General features: G+C 40.1%; 3 protein-coding genes across 4 annotated transcripts in view; 1 reads left to right on the top strand and 2 right to left on the bottom strand.

Annotated features, from left to right (window-relative positions):
* The window catches only part of pcgf6 (polycomb group ring finger 6), a 34,535-nt gene extending 19,494 nt beyond the window's left edge, over nucleotides 1-15,041 (bottom strand). The window contains exons 1-8 of the mRNA XM_066692781.1: nucleotides 14,384-15,041; nucleotides 13,875-13,974; nucleotides 13,485-13,581; nucleotides 12,527-12,582; nucleotides 12,164-12,223; nucleotides 11,871-11,988; nucleotides 8,029-8,056; nucleotides 7,300-7,398 (exon numbers count right to left, since the gene is read on the bottom strand). Coding sequence (XP_066548878.1) covers nucleotides 7,300-7,398; nucleotides 8,029-8,056; nucleotides 11,871-11,988; nucleotides 12,164-12,223; nucleotides 12,527-12,582; nucleotides 13,485-13,581; nucleotides 13,875-13,974; nucleotides 14,384-14,632 — 807 coding nt within the window. The 5' untranslated portion in view covers nucleotides 14,633-15,041. The remainder of the gene's footprint in view (nucleotides 1-7,299; nucleotides 7,399-8,028; nucleotides 8,057-11,870; nucleotides 11,989-12,163; nucleotides 12,224-12,526; nucleotides 12,583-13,484; nucleotides 13,582-13,874; nucleotides 13,975-14,383) is intronic.
* taf5 (TAF5 RNA polymerase II, TATA box binding protein (TBP)-associated factor) lies at nucleotides 15,025-20,593 on the top strand. The gene is made up of 11 exons (XM_066692780.1): nucleotides 15,025-15,505; nucleotides 15,816-16,056; nucleotides 16,571-16,886; nucleotides 17,057-17,220; nucleotides 17,369-17,504; nucleotides 17,788-17,908; nucleotides 18,119-18,248; nucleotides 18,468-18,632; nucleotides 18,875-19,052; nucleotides 19,244-19,421; nucleotides 19,837-20,593. The coding sequence occupies exons 1-11, from the start codon at nucleotides 15,067-15,069 to the stop codon at nucleotides 20,049-20,051; spliced, it is 2,283 nt and encodes a 760-aa protein (XP_066548877.1). The 5' UTR covers nucleotides 15,025-15,066; the 3' UTR covers nucleotides 20,052-20,593.
* Nucleotides 20,594-22,393, bottom strand: atp5md (ATP synthase membrane subunit k). Of its 2 annotated transcripts, none has more exons than XM_066692782.1 (4): nucleotides 22,265-22,393; nucleotides 21,533-21,632; nucleotides 20,977-21,075; nucleotides 20,594-20,728 (listed from the first exon to the last, which is right to left on the bottom strand). In XM_066692782.1, exons 2-3 carry the CDS (start codon nucleotides 21,617-21,619, stop codon nucleotides 20,983-20,985), a joined length of 180 nt encoding a protein of 59 aa, XP_066548879.1. In that variant the 5' UTR covers nucleotides 21,620-21,632; nucleotides 22,265-22,393; the 3' UTR covers nucleotides 20,594-20,728; nucleotides 20,977-20,982. The 2 variants fall into 2 exon arrangements, with proteins under 2 accessions (XP_066548879.1, XP_066548880.1); XM_066692783.1 differs by having other exon boundaries at nucleotides 21,533-21,626; nucleotides 22,265-22,357.
* Nucleotides 22,394-22,561: the final 168 nt, after the last annotated feature.

The following is a 22,561-nucleotide window of genomic DNA, read 5'->3' on the forward strand; positions in this document are numbered from 1 at the left end:
AAAAAAAAAATCTTGCATCTTTCATGTTGATCAAAAAAGATAAACGTATTTCTAATGCATGGCCTTGCTATCCATAGTCCTTGACGGCATTTAAAAAAACACGTTGACAAAGTAAGTAATGCTTTTCTGTTCAAATATTTACCATCTAAAGGCGTGATAGGAGTGATGCTAATGGCAGTTCCATATTTCAGCCTCCATAATTAAAGAGAATCAATGTGCCAAGATTTCCCATTAATTAAAATGTCAATTTGATTCAGAGGCTGTAGTGTCAGCATTTCAGGAGGCTGTCCTCTGGGGAATATCCATCACGCTGTTCGGTCAGGTAAGAACTAATCACAACCAGCCTTGTGAGAGGAGGGCCATAAATCCCAGTGCTGGCTGGATCCACAGAGCCCAAGACTGAATTACAAACAGTAGCGACAAGAGAAAACTATCAACCACCTACAAGAATGGCATTCAAAGAGCTTCACAGAGACACCGTGTGAATTTTAATATGTACAGACTGCTGACCTGCACTGCCCACAGCCCACTGTTGAAATTGTAAAGATTGATATCAACTCGTGTCTTAAACCATCTATGATTGCAACAGGTGAGGTAAGGGAAGCACACTACGAAAAGATGTAGGTTTCCACATGTGCCATTTTAGATACAACAATTTAAATGTTGCACTACTTTGGACACTGGGATTTATGCTGGAGAGTGTATTTTATATGACTTGAAAATTAAATGGGAGCAACTAAGAAACAGCAAACGTTTTCCCCTCTCGTGTTTTTTGTTTGTGGTCAATGTTTCTTGATGGAAACTGTAATCATTTTTATCACTTTTAACCAGGTAAAACCTAAAGCACAATGAGTATCTGACTTAACTAGATAAGCCTTTGAAATTAATAAAATATATAAGGAGAAAGAAAGAAAGGAAAAAAAAATGTACTGGCCACAATTCCAATGCAGGTTTGTAAATCTCTTTTCTATTCACAGAGCGACAAGCTCACACAAGCAGCGGCTTCATCATCCTTTTGTCAGGATTTCCTTCGGCATGAATAAGGTGAGAATTTTTCATTAACGCTCTCAGATGATGTGACTCGCATTTAAATGGAAGTCGAATAACATGCTTTTAAATAACTCAGTGTGCTGTGTATTTTACGGCCTTTTTGATGTACAGTAATCTACAGTAATCCTTTGGCTGACAGACTCTGTATGGCTCAACCCCCTGCCGCCACATCTTTTGAAGACATGTTTGGATAACCATGTAAATCAGCGATTCTTGGAAGGTGAGAATATTACAACGAGCAGCTTGCAGATGTTTATTAATTTGCCTTCAAATGTATTCATACATGATAAGGTTGATATTCTACAACTCCATTTGAAAAACATCCTTTTTTTCTATTTACATCGTTGCCCTTGATTCATTTTCATGATTGATTTCCATTTTCCATGTAATAATATCATATTTTAATTGCATCCCAAGAGCCTGAATAAGTTTGGAGACCTGCAGTAGTGATATGGTAACAGAGAGTACAATAAACTCCTACCTTTAATACTGAACACCCACCACTTAAAGGCTGGTCATCACATATACAGAACACAGTGCTGACTACAGTCACCTCATGGCACTGCGTTAATACAATTAGGCTATCCTTGGCGATGCCTCATCTCCCAGCTGACCTGTGCTCTCTTGTGCCCTTTCACCAGGCTACCCATCAGGAGAGACAGGAAACTGTCTGCGGGGCCTCTGACTCCCATTTAAACTCTTCATCTGATAAGCTCTCTGCTTAAGGGCCTGCCGAGCCGCTGAGGTGAAGCGGCACTGACGGGAGAACGGTGAGGCTGGCCCAGAGAGCTACAGCAGGTGGTGACAGGGCAAGCCCAGGGTTCAGTTGGAAGTGTTAAACTGCAAAGACTTGAACTGGAAACCATTTCTTACTTCAGTTTAAAATGGAAGTTGTAATGCAGGAGAATAAAAACTAGCATATTCTACAGCTGTGCAATCATTGATTTCAGATCAGTACACTAAAGTTAAGTTCAAGGGGGAAACGTGATATAAAGCATAAAAACGAAAAAAATAAAAGAACCACTTAATGGGAAAACATTATAAAAATACAGAATAAGTTATGTGACATTGCTCCTACTCGAAGGCTGATCATTAGTAGGGTTTAAAGAGATCAGTAATACACCTTCAATGTGTGATGACAGGCAAAGGCTGTTGGGTGAACACAGGCAGCCCACTGTGGGATCTGTATTGAATATTGGATGACATTTTATTTCTCCTGAAACCACCACCACTATGTGACATCCTGACAGGGTTCTATAATATGTTTAAGGCTTGTCGGTGTAATCCGTAAATTGGCCTTAGAGACTAGTTACAGAGGCGTCACTTTCTCGCATCTAAAATTTAACGAATAATAGTGATAGTAGGAACAGCAGACTGGTGTCAATGTTACATTTATACACTCCTTGCTCCTTTCCCTCCCCCAATTTTTACCAATTAAACTACTGTTGAATTACTCCAGCTACCCGAATCAATGAATTAAAAACGCTAACAAATACTGAACATACTCATCCCGTCTTAGATGGTATTTCAAATAATGATGGGTTGTACATGCAACAAAAAGCAGATTAGATTTTGAAATTAACTTTTGCTGGACTGCTGTGTATTCCCATGGGCCAGAGATAAGAAACCCTGTCATGCATGCACATTTCAGATGGCATATAATGTTTTATAGTTTCTTTTCACTGTAGTACTCTGGCTACCAAGACAGAGATATTTAGTATTTACTTCACTTATACATGTTGTTCAGGACAACATTTTCAATTTAATTTTGAAAGTGGGAGTTATTCAACAATTATTGAACCGTTGACATTCGGATAGTAACTGTTTCAGACAGTCTTGAAAGGCATACATGGCTTTTTGGATGCAGCCCATGGGACTTCTCTCCCCTCCCGCTGCATGCACACAGTGCCATGGTCCATCCGGATAATGGTGTTTGTGCAGATCCTCAAGCTCAGCACCTCTAACCTTTAGGGTTTCCCAGGCTGCAGTTCGTCACGTGCCGAGAGTGAGCAGATGATCTTTACATAATAGAAGCAGGAAAATAAATTAACCTAAGCCACTAATCTAGGGACATCTGCTGACACCTGCAACATCCAATCTATTTCCGTTTACCCAGATCCCTCCAGAATTCTGCAGAATCTATTCTGATAACTCAAACCCACTGCCCATAGCAGGCTCTCCCTCAAAATACTGAAACACCAATGCCAACCAACACACATTCAAAGTCAAATGCCCTACACAGAAAGATATGTAAATTCTCAAATATCAGGATTGGTAAACATGGCCTTGGCTAGTGAGATAAAACCAAAAAATGTATTGATGTTTCAACAAGATATGTCCTTGTACTTCTCTCTATAGTGTCAGGGCATTTTTGTCAAGCCCTCCGGATGGCAAACCACAAAATAATGTATCTGTGACTAAGAGAAATTAATACATGTTGAATTTATTTACAGGTAATTTAGTAGGAGACCATCTCCAGGTAATGATTTATACATTACAGAGATTACATTGTTTTGCTGCACTACAATCTGTGCTACAGGAGGAAAGGCAATGTATACATTTACATCTGTCAAAAGGATAGCAGTATTGAATAAGGAAAATTATACCCAATTAAATAAACTACGTACATCTAGAGTAATATAATGAATACCTTGCCTAATCTGTCCTTTGTCTCACTACTATATTACCAACTGAGTGTGGGAGTGAGGTGCTGTAATTGATCATATATTTCAAGAACACTTACAACACTTACAACATTAACCATGGTTTTACAAAAGAAATTTGTCTGCTCCGAGTTAGTGTCTGCTTAAAAAACTAATCATAATGGGTCTTTTGTGGATACCACAAATTACTTTAGCTAATAGGATTTATATTTATTCAACGCAGAATACAAAAGCAAATCGAAAAATGTTTAATTACAGCGGCAGTAAATCTGCTTTAGTAAGTCAGATGTAAATGTAACTGAATGCAAGTGTGAATTTTTAACAAGGTGCTAAATTATGCAGTTTAAGGAATGGCAGCTATATGCTAATCAACAGAAAATCAATGTAAAGGACGTTATACCTTCATATAACATACTCTTCATTAAAGTACCATCTTTTCAGTTCAAATGCGGCTAGAAAGGATTGTTAAAACATAGATACAGTACTCTAAGCCTTTTTCTAGCAATTCAATTTTAGCTAGTTATGAGAAGACACAAAATAACTATCATATGCTTACTAGAGAGAAAATTGTAACAACTTTGACAAATAATATTGTTATTCAGGGTGACCTTAAAAAATGGGGATAACCACATAAATAAACCTTTCCAGTGTTAGCGGAGGAATATTACCCAAAATGAAACTGTGAATCCACCTCACCAGTTCTACATTTCATACTACCCAAACCATCCGCACTGAATTTGTTATATCCTCACTATATGAACCTTAGTTAGGTAGCAGCTCTGGGCAAATGTGGCCTGCCGTTTGGGCACACAAAGCAGAGGTGCCGTAGATGAGGTGTATTTTGTCCCCTGAGCCCTGACTTCAATTACAGTCGAGCTCTGATGAATAATGTAGTGCCCACATCTATCCTGCGCACCAGGAGACCTGGGACTGCACTGACAGCCATTACCACGCTCCACTGGGCAATTACACAGACCCACTCTTCCCCTCCCTGAACACTTAAGATAAGCAGCAGCGAATCTTCTAGCAGTTTCAATGGTATACTTTCTCTTACACTGTAGTAGTGTAAAATAAAAAATTATCAACCGTTTTTGGTAGTGCAGTGTGGGGGGGTGTGTGTGTGCATGTCTCCACCGTGCTTCACTCTCTGCTACTAATTATGTTTCCTCTGAGATGAGGGTAGCATCAGCAGGAAAGCCACAGAATTCACATACAATGTTCTACATGATTGGTGATGTGTCAATTACCAGGTGAGAGCTGGATTATATTATATACAACACTGTCTTTCCACCACTGGTAGTTTGAAATGCTACATTCTATAAAGAAGCTAATATTAGACTTTCACTGAAGGGTTCCTGTTAAGTAGATCCCAAGAAGAAAGAAACTATAGGAGGCAACTAAGCTGCTACAGGGGCAGGTGACAACACCTACATATCCCCTCTTGTTTTGTTCCAGTCTCATCTTATCACATGGGCTCGGCTTGTCTTTTGTTCTTCGTTAAGATTGTCGTTTATTAATGCCATTGAACTGTTCCTGCTAAAATGGCAACTCAAAGCCTACAGACGTCATGTTTTGTTCACTGGGGAGGCAAAGAAAGATTAAGCAAATCTAACTAATTCCCTTTATTATAATTTATTTATTGATTGGCCGACACCCTTATCCAGGGATCTTTCAATGCTGTGATAATGCTTTGACTGGAGTATCATTATCCAGGAACAAATCCATTAAAAAACGAGTAATTTCTCTAAGATATACTTTATATTCATTATAAAAGTAGACTGGTGTACCTGTAGGCCCACATAAAAGGAGTATGTCGGGGAAAACTACCAAAGCATGCAAGTCATATACCATAATCATACAACACTAGTTATAAATAAAATACACATCTTCAACAGACATCAGCTAAGAATACTTCCAGGTTCACTGAAATGAATAATCCCAGAGGAGATTAAAAGGGTTCTAAGCAAAACAGCAAAGATTTTAAAAGTAATAAATTAATTCCATCTGCTTTTGCTGCTGCAAGCTGCACTATGACTCAGCAATGGCCTCTAACAAGTGCAGGCCTTGAAGAGGAGGCTGTTTTATACCCAAACTGAGAACACATCACAGACAGGCTGAACGCTCCGACTCCCAGAACAGTATACTGAAAGAATACTGTGACCACTTTTGTTTTCTGCCAAAAGCTTCAGAGCAATACAGGATAACTCAGTGCATCTTTTTGTGTTGATAGCTCTGTTTTCGGTTTAACCTTATCGTTGTGGCACTTTGTATCTTTCTGGTGTTGTGTGTTAATCAGAAAAAAAAAAAAAACAGGTGTAAAGTAATTGTATTGAAGGAATATAGCTCCCAGAGTGTCAGGAGAAATGTCTGTCTAATAACCATGGTTGCACTTTCCCCTCTGGGCGGTGTGCTGCACCTGTGAGTCATTCTTGATGAATTATTTAGCTCCTAAAGCTGACTGACTCAGGAATTCACTTCCTATTAGACATGCTCAAAGCCACATTTAAAAAAGAATAAGGACTTACTTCGAAGGAATTCATTTTACAACTTTTATTCCATTCTACTAAGAACTCAAATCTTTTTGCAAAACATTGAATTTTTCCCTCAATTTTCTATAATTGAGTTTGGATTTTGAAGGATTCCTTTATGTTACTGCCCAAAAAGTATTTCTTCTCAAAGATGACACTTTAGAAATGAGATGGGGAAACACATACTACTGAACATGTAACTGAAATGGAGGGTCATCATTTGCTATACCAATAGTACATACTGTTCAGTACCATACTATGGGAAAATAGATCAGGAGAGAAATGCTCAGGCCTGTGCATCACTCTAAATCTTCCTCCTGTCATTTCCTCTCAGGCAGAGATGTTCTCTCAGCAGCTCACTTCTGCTAGAGCAGGAAGTTTATATTTAAAAAAAAGGAGAGCACCTTTATGATGTTTTGCTGAAGTGAATAGATTATACATTTTGCTTCAATACAGCCCCGTTCTGTTTTCTATTAAGGGTGTTCCAGAATTAAAGACCAAATGTATGTCTACAGGAAACTGTTATTAGCTCAGCTATATTATCCTTTACTCTCAAAAATCCATAATCTCAAAAACTGGAAAAAGCTGAGAATTAATTAAGCCTGGCAGTAAATGCTTTAACATGCAGTATGTCCTCTTCAGTTTCATTAGAGAACTGAAGGTGGCATGGATCAATTATGGAAAGCATGCGGTTTTGTGTAACACTTCTCTGTAGTTATTAACAAGAGATCAACAGGGAGATCCCATGAGACACTGGGTTAAAAGTATTTGTAATTCCGAAGCAAAACGGAGGATGAAAGAGGTAAAACCACAGGCTACATTTATTAGTCTGAGAAGATGCACTCTCTTCATCACTAGGGGATTAACATTAATGTCATTATTTTCATAATCACATATAAAAAGGTCGTCAATCACTAAAAGGCTGCAAAATACCATTCTATTTTTTCCCCCACTTAAAAAAAGAAAACATTTCTGACTGCAGGGAAAAGGCCTTTCAATCATACAGAATACGATTATCATAAGCTTTTAGTGGAAAGTGATGGTGACTGACAGCCCACCTGACAGCCTGGATTGAGCTCCATTTTCCGTCTGATGAACAGCTCCACATGGCGGATTGTGGCTTCTCCAGACACTCGCACATACTTTCTCTCCAGGGGCTGCACACAGAAATACGAAGGGTGAGGTATGATCAGTTCATGCACAGAATGTGTCACAGGCCCATCTTTCATGCAAAAGTTAAAAAAAAATCACATCAATATTCAAAATATGGCAAATCTCAAATGTATAACTGTGACAGGTGACTTCTGGAAGCTTCCAAAGACACTTGCTTCAGCGGCAGCCATGTCCGTTTGTAGCTACCAGTCATCAGGACAGTGAAGGGAACTGACAACTCCACTGCTTGGCTAATTCTCCCTCTTCCCACACTGATTACTTCTCCAAAGAATCCAAATTAAAAATGGCAGCTCTGAGGGGATGGGGAATGCATGGGGTCGTCTCTCTCCAGCCTTCCCTTCTTCTCACGCAGATGGCCTTCAGGCACTCAATCTTTATTCACAAGTTGGCAAAACAACCTGCAAACTCAGTCCATCCCAGAGTCTGCAGAGATGCCAGTATTTGAAAATGAAAAACCTAGTGCCAGTAGTATTGAGGGCAGGACACCCATCAACACACTGATGTGGTACTTGTATCATTATATCTCAAATGGTATTCTAATTAAAAGCGACATTTCTAAAATGAACAAACTCAAAATACCTTCTGCATGTTCATTTATATTTAACGGTTCTTACCTTGTAATTGTCAATTCCTTCCTCTGCCCTGCAAAACAAAATAAAATATTTTAGACGACACCCAAATAGTCAATTATGACATAGGTAACACTGATAATTCAATACATTTCCCCATAGTGCGACACACCGCATTAAAGAAACATCGGGTTCAAAAACAGGAAGTTATCATCGCATCTCAACAAAAAGCAGATGTTTAATTTGGTTATTTAGATTCAGAACAGTCCAACCTGATTTGAAATGTGACACAGAAATCTATAAAATACAGTATTTAAACAATGTTCCAGGACACACAAAACAAGTTCTGATTATGAATGGCTTCCATGTGATGTAAAACAAAAGGCATCCTATATCCCTAACAGCAGTAAGGACACTCGCAATGCCATAGGTGGATGGCAATCTCCTTGTGTAGGGATTAATCCACCTTTCTTTGTTTTGCAGATTAGTGAATTTTCATGAACTTTTTCATATACTGTTATGATGTATTCTATCATACAGCATTGTAGTAAAGGGGCTTGCTTAATGCATACATTTCAGGGATTTTTTGTCTTTTTTTTTTTTTTTTATCTTTAGTCTCATACTGTTCCGGGAATTATGAGGCAGGTGGCAACTCTGCCCCTAATTAAGCAGACGTACTGCAGGCACTTCCCTATCTGTAATTGGAATCTGCCTAGCAGAGCATCCAATTGATTTTAGAGCAATGATCTCGAGCCTTTTGTTAGAGACATCAAAGCCCGGCAGTAAAATAACAGAGAAGAGATATAAAAGACTTGAAAGATCTTTCAAGGAATTATTGAAGTGCCTTTCGTTCATAACTTTGAGATGGAGATTGAATTTGTCAGGGCAAGGGTTATATTCTATAGCCGATTGATACATTTTTCATAAACAATAATAAAAAAAAAATCACCCAATAAAAAACATTTTATTGCAGGTGTGTAGTGACTAACACCAAACATATTAAACATAACCTTTCCATTTCAGCTATACAGACTGGTGTTTCTGCACAGAAAATATGAACTGGGCTTAGATTGCCTGTCACTGCAGTTATACAACATCCATTTCTGCTTGTGGTGGTTGCCCTAAGTAATATTTGTCAGGATATTAAAATGAGGTGATATTGTGAAAAGCCTCTGCATTGTTTTGCTATAACTTTCTGAAATACATCCGCTCACTTCATTACTTATTCTGCTGCTCTAAATATGGAACATGTTTGCTGCTCATCCACCATACAAGAGATAAGCCAATCAATATATCACAGTGCGCCCAATCCCAATTCGGCAGAGAAAAGGGCAACTCAATCAATCACCCCGCCCTGCCATCAGGGCACTGATGAGACTGCCAGATAAACTCTTAAAATCACAGACCCTCATTTCCATAATCCCATCGTGGATCACATTAGCATGACACTTGAAAGCGTGCCTGAAACGCCTACTGCCATGTAAAGGCCATTAACCAGAACAAAACATCCTTTTGCATAATTACAGGAACAGAAACATTATTGCACTCTAAACAGCTTAGTAGGCCTAAATGCCAATCCCCATTCTAATTTGTCCAGTATCCATAAATGTCAGTGTTGATGAAATTGCTACTGCATATGGGACAGATACAGATTGTTCCCTGCTTAGTTTCAATCTATTTGGTAGAAAAATATTTGATACTATCTATGGGCCTCCTGCTGGTTGCTGGCCTCATGAAGACTTATAGTACAGTGGCTGATACAATATGCTTTTCTAACATTGTTAGGAAGTCAGATTATATAGTAGAAAACAAGGGGAAATTCAATAAAATATCAATTAAGGTGGTATAGATTGTGTTTAAGAATGTACTTTTCTTGGATTCCTCTGGCTATCATGGTGATTTACAATCATCTTTATCCACATAAATATCCCGAGGCACTGTGTGTATGATGTGAGGCAAACCTTGTGGAAAGAAACAATAAAAAGGTCTGGTTCAAGGCAGTTCTCTAGTTTTGGCTATTTATTATATCTGCTGCTCTTATAAACTTGCAATGACATTTCAATTCAAAAGCTCCTTCAGTTTGTCAAAAGCAGGATTCTTTTGAGCTGTTAAGCTACTGGGCGTTCTTCTGACATTGTAGATCTGATGCAAAGTCAAATGAATCTGCCCTTCATACAAATCACTAACCTCAATGACCTTCCAGGGGCCTGCAAATAAGTCACACTCAGCATCTATCCTCCCGAACACAGAAGCAATAAATGCACAGCTCTAATGTAAAATACTGTACCCTTCATGTCTTAACCCCATTGGGAACAGCACCAGCAGTGCTGCAGCCAGTTTCTTTCCAACACATAAAGACAACCGATAACAACATCAAAAACAATGTAATGAATCTAAGATCCGTAATACATCTGGTTTAATAACAACCTTCAGCGGAAGCCCTAAGTATCAGAGAAAACCTTTTCAGCCTTACTAATCAATAATTTTCATTACCCCTCTCCTTCAAAGTGTACAAAATAATACACATGGGTGGTTATGTATTCCAAGTGTCAAATATTATCTTGATTATTTAAAATATATATATTTAGATTAATTACCTAGATAATATCTAATGGCAATTGCACACACAACAACAACAACAACTAAATCACTTAGCCTACTGTGATTTCAGCTTTTTATTCATACATTTAATCATCTGCTTACATCAGCAGAAATCTATGGTAAACAAATGGCTTAGCAGATCCCCTCAACCCCAGTGCAGGCAATATCAGAGTTGTGAAGGAGCCTAGTACATTTTAGAAAAGATCTCAGGGTTTAAAAGTGCTGGAGTATAAATCTCAGCTCGCACTGGTTCTGTAATGAACATGGCAGCAGAAACAAGAAAGCTTGCTTAAAATGCAGAATATCTCAGCCAGCTGAGATAATTGTCACTGCAGAAACAGTGCGCTCTTCTGACTGAGCTGCACGGGGTCATTCAATATTAAAACACCTACATCAGTAAAGAACAAACATAGCTGGATGAAGAGAAGAGGAGCTAGTTAGCTGATCACTGAAACCAGCTGGAAGCAGTTAATCAAAAGCAGATTCTCAAGGACATGGGGATGCTTTTTTTTGTCTTGGTACATGTGAGGGAGTGGGTTTTGTATACATGCAAGTCTGTGTGTCTCCGAGAGTGTGAATTAGTCTTTCTGTGCAAGTGCATGCGTCTCTCAAGGCTGGTGTGCAATATTGGAAAGCAAGGACAACACAATCAGATGACCTCTGTACATTGTTTGAGATTAAGGTCTGCGAACAAAGACTTTTCAGACAAAAATTAGACACGGCGATGGATATGTACTTTCTTAAAGGAGGCGTATTTGATTAAACATAAAACAAATCCAATCATTCAGTGTTATAACAATTGAGAGCAGAAACCACCCAATTAAATGATTGGGGTTTTATTTTCTTTCCAAATCCAATAGGAAGACAACAAGCTTTTCTATGGGCTCTGCATACTGTTACCCAACCCAGTTCTAAAAATTACTGTTCATAGGACCAATGCTCCATCTACTGGAGAAAAACTATATTTAAAAGAAAAGCTTGTTCATGCACCTGCACATCAATATTGGACATAAAATGTACACACAATCTAGCTATGCTGGCTTCTAATTACAACTCCAACAGAAAACCTCAACACCAAGTGAACGACAGAAGAGCAGCTAATGTATATTTCAACAAAAATAAATGACACTTAACAAAATGCAAGATGGCATGATTGAAGACATGTAGGAAATCCCTATGAGGCAAGTATAGAACAGGTGGTTCGTACTGTAAATATTCTCACCTGTGCTTGGGGGAAACAAAACCACTTTGTTATGGGAGGATGCAGGCCACAGAGAGCCACTCACCCCACAAACTCCAGCAGCAGAGATACATCCATCTCAGGGGGGATGGAGAACACTGACTGGGGCAATAGGCCTTTCTTCTGCTTGCTGGCTTTCACAACTGTAGAGGGTGGAGGGGCAGCTGGAACACAGGACATTTCTCTATGTCAGAGCCAGCCGTGTAGCGCACTTTAATCACAGAGAGGAGAATCTGTGGCCACAGTCTTGATGTTTCTATACAACCCCCAAACTAAACCACAATTTAATTGTATTTTTATTTATTTATTTTTATTTATGAGGGGAAAAAACATGCTTACCTGGCTTTGGTACTTCAAGTCCTCTTTCTTTGTAGAACTCATGCATTCGTGTTCTCTCTTCTACACAGACAATAAAATACAAAACATTTGACTGGTGAATCTAATCAAATGGCTTGCCCAAACCAAAATGTCTAATTTGATCCCTCAAATTTAAAAAATAAAATAAAAGTTTAGATAAAGTATTTTAAATTATTGCTGTACAGATTATATACATTGTTATTCTCCAAATCCACCAAGACAGAAAACTCCCATGCCTTCAGTGTTATTAAAATTAGAAATGCAAAGAAAATGGGAAAGGTAGGAAAAATAACCTGAAATTTTAAAAATCAAGTCCAATGTGTAAAATACTTCAGAAGAGCTTACTTTCTTCTAGATGTGGGACCATCTTATACACAATGTCTTGCAGCTGTCTGTCCAGTCTGAAAGCAATTGAAGGAAATATCTTAACTTAGAACATGTAAATCATCATAAAGATAGTGTTGTCAGAATTAGGTAGCTATATCAATTCACTCCATAGTTCAATGCATTGCATTTAACTCATTGAGCTCAAGGGTGGCCAAACTTAAATCAAGCAGATTTCCAAAATAATTTCCAGCTCACTGAACTAACACAGTGTAAGCAAATAAGGCCTATATATTTGGTAGTGTGTTGAGGCATTTTTTCATTTAATGTCTTCTGACATCATACTTCATTACCAGCTATCATATGAAGTAGACAGCTTATTCTTGAACTTGTTTATATATATATATATATATATATTAAAAAAAAAAAATCAAGAAAAATATGGAGAAAGCTTATCTGTGCTCCTCCTATCAGAGAGAATGTATTCATAACTTTATGGAACAAAATAATTTAAAATATACAAATTTAAGAAAATAAAATGTAATAATATTTCTAAAAGATTGATTTTTAAAAAGTGTATTCATAGTTTATTTATGTCATACCCTTCTGTTGGCTAAACTAAGTGTGGTTGCAGGCCAAATTAGGCCACAGATTGGGTTCCTCTGATCTAGATATTCTTTATGAACTACAGTATATAACAGGGGTGGCTAACCCTGGTCCTGAAGAGCTGCAGGGTCTGCAGGTTTTTGTTTTATCCAGATCATTAACTGCTTAATTGAACCAATTATGGGTCTTAATTAGGCAAAATGTCCCTGTGTTCAAGATATCCATTGATTGGAAATTAAGAGAGACCTGGAAATCCTGCAGGATTGCGGCTCCCCAGGACGAGGGTTAGCCACCCCTGGTATATAAGATCTTACCATACTATAAGTCTGAGAAAGATGTACATTGAAAGGATGCAGAAAGCAAGAAAACATACCTGATGTTGTACAGGGGTTGTGTCTGATGGACAACCACATTGCAATTGGGACATCTGTTACTGTAGAAGAAGTGTTTTACAATGCAGCTTTTACAAACTGCACAGAAACACACAGGGGTAAAAAGAAAAACAAAATCCATCAAAAGGAAACAAGGGAACAGAAATAAAGATGTATTTAATAGCAGTACTAGCTCAACTTAAAAGCACATCAATTAAAGCACTAACACACAACTGGTACACAATGGTAAATGGTTCAAACCAATTGCAGTGGGATTTGGCGATCTAAGCAAACCATGAATCAACTTCATGTATACTAATCTAAACATGAAACGAGAAATAATGTAAAGCATTGCACTTCAGTTCCATACTGTGAAAAGGCGTCAGACTCACATGTGTGCAGGCACTCTGTGATGGTCGTGGCGTCTATGAAGTAGCCATCGCACAGGGTGCAGCGGATGTAGGGAAACACTTCGGAGAGAGGCAGGGTGCGCTGGGGAGGAGAGGGGACCATGTTACCAAACCAAGTCAAAGAAACCCTCTGTATTAGTAGTAGTAGTAGTAGTAGTAGTAGTTGTAGTCAATCCGATCACTGTTCTCTCTTTAGCTTGCAGATGAGTATTTAAAATGACTGCATGAGGGAAGATTGTAAAGAAACAATCCCTGCTCACATCATCGTTTTCTAGGTTACAAATGGGAGTTTTTGCACATCGGAAAAGCTGGCAAGAAAGTATCGTGTAGGGACTAAGACCATTGCTTTCTTAATGGCATACCCGTGCGATTACTTACTAAGCAACTGAATGATCTGCCATAGACTTTAAATACCAATATTACCACCCATTGACTCTAGTACCAACAGGATGACCTTAGTTTTAATCCATAATTATAATTGTTGCATTTACCTCGTCGTGATCATCACCGGAGTCCCCTCCATAGGCCACAGACTCCTCGTCAGATTCGTCGTTTTCGCACCCACCCAAGGGCGCTTCTAAATTGAAGTCGGCGCCCTGAGGCTGGCGCCCGGCTCCGGCCACCGACCCATTCTCCGACGACTCCTCCGCTCCTTTCTCTACGGTTGCAGTTTTAGATGGTTCTCCCTTGTGTCCCTCATCAGTGACTCCCGAGAGTTCCTGGCTACTGTCTTTCTCCATGTTTTTAAAAAGGTACAAACAAATCAACAGGCAGGAAATTATACTATAGCAACCCGCTCGGTGCACTCCTGCTAAAAGAAAACGCAGCGCATTGGCATTGCATTATGGGTGTCGTAGTTTTGTTTTAGTGTCGCTTTTTTGTGCCACCAACACAACAACAATGCGAGAAAACTACGTTTCTCGCAGACATTACAACTAATTAATATGACAAGGGACAATACTACGAAAGTTTATTTATGCACCACTGACTTTGTTTTAATATTTTAACATTAAATTCAGGCCTGTGTTCCTGTACAAACTCCAAAGTATCACCGCAATCGATACCATCGCTGTTGCAAACGGAGCTATCCCACAATGCCTAGCTGTCGTAAAGATTGGGAACCCTCACTGTCGCAAAACTGAGTTTGCAAGCAGGAAAGCAGGAAAGTTGGAAAATGGCGGCTGTTCAAGATGGATCTATCGAGCCGGAGCCAGATAAAGAAATCAAAACAGAAATACTGAACGATGTTGCGGGAAACCTCGCCCCGGCTGCTGCTGGGATGCTGTCCTCGTCACCGGTGCCAGCCCCGGTGCCAATGGCGGCCCCGAAGCCGACCCCCTCAGCGGCAGAGGCTAAGGACCAGCAGACCCTGCTTGCAGTCCTGCAGTTCCTTAAAAAGAATAAACTGGTGGAATCCGCCGAGATCTTGCTCCGAGAGGCCGGATTATCGGAAGAGGCAGCGGAATCTCTAGTCTCGGAAGCCGGTGGAGCGGGAGCGGGTGGCGGGCAGAGCGGGGATGCAGAAGGCGGGGATGCATCTTCCCTCCTTAGCCGAGTCTCCAGTACCCCTGCCGCTCCAAGCCCAGTAGTTGCAGCCCCGATCCCCGCAAAAGGTGAGTTAGAAACGGTGCTTATTCACTTGCATAAACTCCACGTGTTTAACACACTTCCTCCACTACTGTTGCTTTGCAAGCTTTTCAAAAGTTGAAGCAGTCTGGAGTGTTGTGCGTTTCACTTTCAATTGACAATCTGTGTGAAACAAGTATACGCTAGGATAGGATGCATGGTATAACTACTTCCTAACACAACGCATAATAATATACATCCGAGACATAAAACTGCCCAGCCCATGGCAGTCTGGAAGGGTTTTTCATGTGCACAGGTCTTTAGCGGGATGATTTCAAAAGCGTGCTTTGTTTATAGTGACATCGGTAGCTACTGGAGGGGAGCAGCCAGACGTGAGCGTTGTGCTATCGGCCTACAGCCAGCAGGGGGACCCGGCGCTGTACCAGGTTTACTACAACGGGCTGAAGAAATTCATCGAGTCCGTGTTGGACTGTCACCGAGCGGAGCTGTCCCAGGTCTTCTACCCGCTGTTTGTCCACATGTACCTGGAGCTGGTCTACAACAACCACGAGAATGAGGCCAAGGCTTTCTTTGAGAAGTAAATTTGCACATTCATGTTTTTGGAACTGGTTGACTGTCACTTATGTTATAGCAGAACACAGCTGCGTTTCCAGTAGCTGACAGTAGCACAAAATATGTGCACATCAACAGAGAAATGCCGTACAGAATGATCCTCACTGAACATTTGAGCATGCATAAAAAAAGCTGAAATACTTTATAGCATTGGGAATAACTTTGCCTGCCTTCCAGGTTTGTACACTAACTATAGTAGGATGTCCAGGCAAGAATCGTTAGACCTAGTAAATTATTACATTTGCTTATTTTTTTCTGTCAGATCTTTAAAAGTTGTGTATCATAGTTATAATGTACAACTTTATATAACTGGAAATGTCGAGGTAGGGAAATAACCAGTTTGTGGAGTAAGAGAACACAGCTGTGTTAAAGATTGGAAAAAATAAATGGGGATTGGAAAACTGTGTTGCTCTTGTAGCTAAAAGACAGCAGTAAAACATGTTCTCACTGAGGCCCTGCTCTGACTCATCCTTCCCCAGGTTCAGTGGAGATCAGGAGTGCTATTACGAGGACGATCTGCGCGTGCTGTCCGGGCTGTCCAAAAGGGAGCACATGAAGGGCAACGAGACCCTGCTGGACTTCCGCACCAGCAAGTTCGTCCTGCGCATTTCCAGGGACTCCTACCAGCTGCTGAAGAGACACTTGCAGGAGCGGCAGAACAACCAGATCTGGAACATCATCCAGGAGCACTTGTACATTGACATTTTCGATGGGATGCCACGCAGCAAGAGCCAGATCGACAGCATGTCAGGGAGTCTGGCTGGGGAGGCCAAGCGTGAGGCCAACAAAGCCAAGGTATTGTGGGGTCCCATCAGGATCATGTCAGCTCATTCAGCGCTGATGATGTCATGAGGCCCTGTCACCAGAGATTTTAGAGATTTATTTGTAATAACTGGGAACTAATTTCCCGGGAAGTTGTGCCGGGCTGTGTGCTGACCCTGTCTATTGCTCTCGCATGCCTACAGGTGTTTTACGGCCTGCTGAAGGAGCCAGAGATCGAGGTGCCCCTGGACGATGAGGACGAGGAGGCGGAGAATGAGGAGGGGAAGCCCAAAAAGAAGAAGCCCAAGAAAGACAGCATGGGGTCAAAGAGCAAGAAACAGGATCCAAATGCCCCGGCACAGAACAGGTACGACAGGGGCTGCTGGGAACTCTTGTGTCTCAAAGCACATTTAGCACTTGAACCACAGATCCTATTTTTCTCTGAGACTATCACTACTTAATGTTTCACTCATGGTATTGTAATGCTAAAGACCTTTTTCTCACTTGTTTGTTAGAATTCCTCTGCCAGAACTGAAGGACTCGGACAAACTGGACAAAATCATGAACATGAAGGAGGCCACCAAACGGGTCCGCCTAGGCCCCGAGAACCTGCCCTCCATTTGCTTCTACACCTTCCTCAATGCGTACCAGGTAAACAGGAGAGGCTTGCTTCTTCATTGCGCCCTTATAAAGTTGCTGAGACAGTGAAAGGAAATCACAGTTTGTGTGAAATCCGATCTGAATCTCAGGCCACTCAATCTCCGCTAAGTACCACGTGTCAAAATAAGTAACAGAAAACCTGCAGCAATTTTTGGTGTGAGAAATGCTTTGAAAACCTGCAGGGATGGGGGAATGTTTGTTGCTGCTGTCGAGACTTTGGGAGAGGGTCTACAGTTGCCACACCTAGCCTAAGTGAAAGTGTCCTATGTTGCAGGGCCTCACTGCAGTGGACTTCACAGATGACTCCAGCCTGATTGCTGGGGGCTTTGCAGACTCCACCGTTCGAGTGTGGAGCGTTACGCCGAAGAAACTACGGAGTGTCAAATCGGCAGCCGGTAAGGAAGTGAAACGTTGTGTGACTGTGTCCAAATGACTGTGACTGCTTGGAACGGTCAATGGAACAAACCTACCCCTTAACCCTTGTACCTCATGATCATTGTCAGTTTTGTCTGTGATAGTAGTGTTCACAGGCTCGCTAAGGTGAGGATTGTGCATCATATGTATGACACAGTGGCTGCAGTGAGAGATACTGTTGTTTATTCCAGACCTCAGCCTGATTGACAAAGAGTCAGATGACGTGTTGGAGAGGATAATGGATGAGAAGACAGCCAGTGAGTCAAAGATCTTGCATGGACACAGTGGCCCCGTCTACGGCATTGGCTTCAGCCCTGACAGGTGAGGGGGAGGCTCTGACCCACTGGTCTTCTACAGGAGGCTGCTATATCAATGCCTTGATTGTCCTCTTGCGTTTTTGAAAGATGTCTGAAAAAAGAAAAAGAAATATGAATTGAAGGAATTGTTTGCTGGTATTTGGATCTGTGTGTTGTGTTTGGGTTCAGAAACAGCCTTTACCCTTCCTAAAGACGGCCGTTCTCACGTCTACATGTCTTTTAGGAATTACTTGCTGTCGTCTTCTGAAGATGGCACTGTTCGACTATGGAGTCTCCAGACTTTCACATGCCTTGTTGGGTACAAAGGGCACAATTACCCTGTGTGGGACACCCAGTTCTCTCCATACGGCTACTACTTCATATCCGGAGGCCATGACCGAGTCGCCCGGTAAGAATCCATGAGTTTCTCTAGGAATTGCTTATTGCTGTTGACCTCCAATACAGCGTTTAGACACTGACCCATATAGTATAAGACATTGTAGTGGCATCTTTAAAAAACTTTGTTACAGGCAAACTTACTATTAATTTACCATTCCATTATCTTTTTGTGTATGAGGGGTCAAATAAGCCTGTATCTGTGGAGTACATTGAACACCCATGAGTAAATATCCTTTCACTTGTCTTTAAAAGCCTTTGGGCTACAGATCACTACCAGCCTTTGCGCATGTTTTCTGGGCACCTGGCTGATGTCACATGTACCAGATTCCACCCCAACTCCAATTATGTTGCAACCGGATCAGCTGACCGGACCATCCGGCTCTGGGATGTTTTGAATGGGAACTGTGTGCGCATCTTAACTGGGCACAAGGTATGGTCATGTGCTCCAACAGGAAATTTACACCTCCTGGAGAATGTTTTAGCAGGTGTTTGACTTGCCTGAATGAAGCAACAGACATGTATATACATCTGCATAATGGCTTTGCATCTGTGTAAAAAGCCTATAGGGATTTTCTCAAAGTCTGACAGGTAGGCTGACAGAACGCTGTTATTTGTTTTTAGGGTCCAATTCATTCGCTGGCTTTCTCTCCAAATGGGAAGTTTCTGGCATCCGGAGCTACAGATGGCAGAGTGCTGCTGTGGGACATTGGCCATGGCTTGATGATTGGAGAATTGAAAGGACACACTGACACTGTCTATGCACTTAAGTTCAGCAGAGATGGAGAGATTCTGGCATCAGGTCAGCTACTGAGCTCTTATTGTTGGTACAGATTAATATAAAAAGAAAAATAGGTCTAGTGCTAGAACACCTTATCTTCAGTAAAATAGAATTTTGCCAAATGTAATTTAGCAGCTCATCTTCTAAAGTATTTCTTGCTTTTTACAGGTTTTACATTTACTTGTGTAATGTATTTCAAAATTATATAAATAATAAATGATAATTTCATGACATTTTTTATACCTTTGATTTCAAGTATTGTTAAATGTGGCAGATTGTTTTAAATGTTTTGTTTGGAAATAAACCACATGCTAAACAGTGGTTAACGTGAAAAGACTCCCATATTTTATTGGTTTGCTTCACTACAGCTGAGATTAGTGAAAAGTTTTCAGATTCCTTATTTGTACTGACTATTTTTAATACAATCTATCTCTAGGTTCCATGGACAACACAGTACGGTTATGGGATTCTTTGAAAGCCTTTGATGATATAGAGACTGATGATTTCACTGCAGCTACTGGACACATTCACCTGCCAGACAATTCCCAGGAGCTCCTGCTGGGCACATACATGACCAAATCATCTCCTGTCATCCACCTGCATTTCACACGAAGAAATTTACTTCTTGCTGCAGGAGGCTATAATCCCTAATAATAGGGATGGTATTTGTAGTTTCAATTTCTGTGTGCACGGCACATTAAGAGTTCTTCCCAGTGAACAGTCGGGGCCAGAGACCTCAACATCAGAGCTTGAAAAGCCACAATGAAGCAGGTGAATGTTTACTCAGCCTTTGGAAAATGCAGTTCTGTGAAGGTGACCTGAAGACTAAGTAGAAACAAGGAGCATACTTTTACAAACCTCTGGGTATTTAGTTTCCTATTGTGATTTTTTTTTTTTTTTGCTATGGTTTTTAATTTCCCCAGTTTTGCTACCAAGAGAAGAGCCTTCAGTAGCTGCTTCCTCTACCACTGCAATGATTTATTTTAAAGATTCCCCAGATTTAAATTGTATATAATGTTTAAAACACAACCAGTGCCATCTTTGACATAAATGCTGTTTTTTTTTTTTTTTTTTTTATATATTAATGATCACTGCCAGTGTTACAGCTTATCCCTATCCTCAGCCAGGCCAGTTTGTGTGTACAGTCTTTTATACAAGTATATATTATGTAAATAAAAACAAAGTTTCTATAATGAGGTTCATTTTTTAATTTTTGAACATGGATAATTTAAGTTCAGCTGCAGACATGACGAAGGTTGTCTTCTAGATACCAATAAATCCAACAACGTAGTCCTTGCTCTATAGAACAGAGCACAAATGGGAAAGCCCTGGGGAAAGAGCAGAAAAACATTAGCTTACAACAGAAAATAGGAGCTATACAAATTCAATGAGTTCCATTAAGTAGTTGAGTATACAGGCTGAATGGAAAAGAAAAAGCAAAGTCAAAAGGACTGGAAATACTCTACACTACTACAGCACATGAAAATCAATCAAGAAAACGTTTTTTTCATCACACAAAAGGACACAGAATACCGACATTAACTGATATTCGGAAATATTTTCCAAGTTCACTTACCACTGATTAGTTGGCTGTAATTGCTGGCTTCTGTTTTTTAGGCTTCAGCTTAAAAAACAGCACAATCCCAGCAATGGTTGCATACGTAGCTAACACACACTAGAAATACAAGACAGCAGTGATTAAATGACAGTTGGATGTTATAAGCAGTTTTCACCAGAACAATTAGGCCTACCAGCCAAAATGGCAAAAATACATTTTCACATGGGTGTGTGCTCCCCATGCCTTCACAAATCCATTCTCTAACAGATATTCTGCACAGTAAAACCAACATCCGTGGACCTTATCCCTAGTGCAACAATCATGGAAAGGCCTGCATAATATTACCAGTTTAAAATTAGTGCCATGTTCAAGGAAAAATGGGTCTTCAACCCAAAATAACAAAAGTACAAAGTCATTTCTACATTTTCTTTCTAAATTATTGAAACTAACATTTCTACATCGTGTCTAAGTTATAACTATGCATTGTGAATTGTTAGGCCTTTTATAGTGCTGTTGTGGGGGCAGATTGGTAATAATTCAAATGCCCCTTTCTTCCCTGTACAAGGGCACTTACATTCCTCCTCCCTGTGATGGTGTAAGCATTGAAGTACTTCTGGATACCAGTGAAATGGTGTTGAGTTCCAGCGTCGTGCCCCGCCATTGTTAGTCTGGTCCTTGTCAATAAAGACAAACGAATTAAAAAATGAACCATCAACAGTAAAGGCAGAAATCCTAATTTATTTAGCACAGGTAGCTCATGTACAGTACACCTGTGTTTACTCTGCCAGCCACCTTCATCATCATACAGTATCTCTTCTTACACTACACACACGTGAATAACTATCCTGAAAAATATTTCACAATTTAGGTTTACGGTTTTTAAAAATACGTACATATAAAGGGCCAGTTACGCCAGATCTACTCGGATACGTCCCGCAGGAAAGGATGCAGGCAGTGTAGGCCCGAGTCACACAGACAAGGACTTGTGCTCTTCTGTGCACAGTTATTAGCTGTATTACTTACTAAATCAACGAATTACATTTTAGACGAGTACGTTTATTTTATGGTCGGTTTGCTAAGCACAATGCAACATAAAATGCACTGCCATAATTTGCTCGATTGTATTGTGTGATTGTATCAACTGAAATGGGCTAAGCTTCCCCTCTAGAAGTAAAACAAGGTCTTCCATCTTTTCAAAACGCAATGCAATGGAATTAAATTAGGACAAGTTCGATTTAAAATAAACTTAAAATATATTTTATTTATTCAATTAAAAAAAAAAAACGTATTTCTTGTTCACACTCACCTTTTCTGGTTTGACTCCTGCGCTTTGAGTGAGTGCCCTTCAGAAACCGTAAAGCAGGGTGAACGTAGGATATCCCGCCCACATTACATTGTAATTGGATCAAACGTATTTCAATTAAAATTATGCATTTGCTTATTGGTTCATGCTAGGATTTTAGACTTTAAGCTCAATGGATCCTTCCAATGTCAATCCATAAATAGCCCTGCCTCTTGGAGTGGAAGTTAAAAACAATTGGTTTAAAATATATATCAATTATTTAAGACAGGCATTGTTATTGGTCAGCTATGCCTTTCACCC

Source organism: Amia ocellicauda, chromosome 20, assembly GCF_036373705.1.
Source record: "Amia ocellicauda isolate fAmiCal2 chromosome 20, fAmiCal2.hap1, whole genome shotgun sequence".
NCBI classification, from domain to species: Eukaryota; Metazoa; Chordata; class Actinopteri; order Amiiformes; family Amiidae; genus Amia; species Amia ocellicauda.

What these genes read in the sequence shown, in the direction of transcription:
- atp5md (XM_066692782.1), bottom strand. Translation starts at nt 21,619, where the DNA reads ATGGCGGGGCACGACGCTGGAACTCAACACCATTTCACTGGTATCCAG. An exon ending in CCATCACAGGGAGGAGGAAT is followed by an intron (nt 21,076 to 21,532) that starts GTAAGTGCCCTT and finishes TTGTATTTCTAG; the next exon opens with TGTGTGTTAGCTACGTATGC.
- taf5 (XM_066692780.1), top strand. Translation starts at nt 15,067, where the DNA reads ATGGCGGCTGTTCAAGATGGATCTATCGAGCCGGAGCCAGATAAAGAA. An exon ending in GAGTGTCAAATCGGCAGCCG is followed by an intron (nt 17,909 to 18,118) that starts GTAAGGAAGTGA and finishes TGTTTATTCCAG; the next exon opens with ACCTCAGCCTGATTGACAAA. An exon ending in GGCCATGACCGAGTCGCCCG is followed by an intron (nt 18,633 to 18,874) that starts GTAAGAATCCAT and finishes TGTCTTTAAAAG; the next exon opens with CCTTTGGGCTACAGATCACT.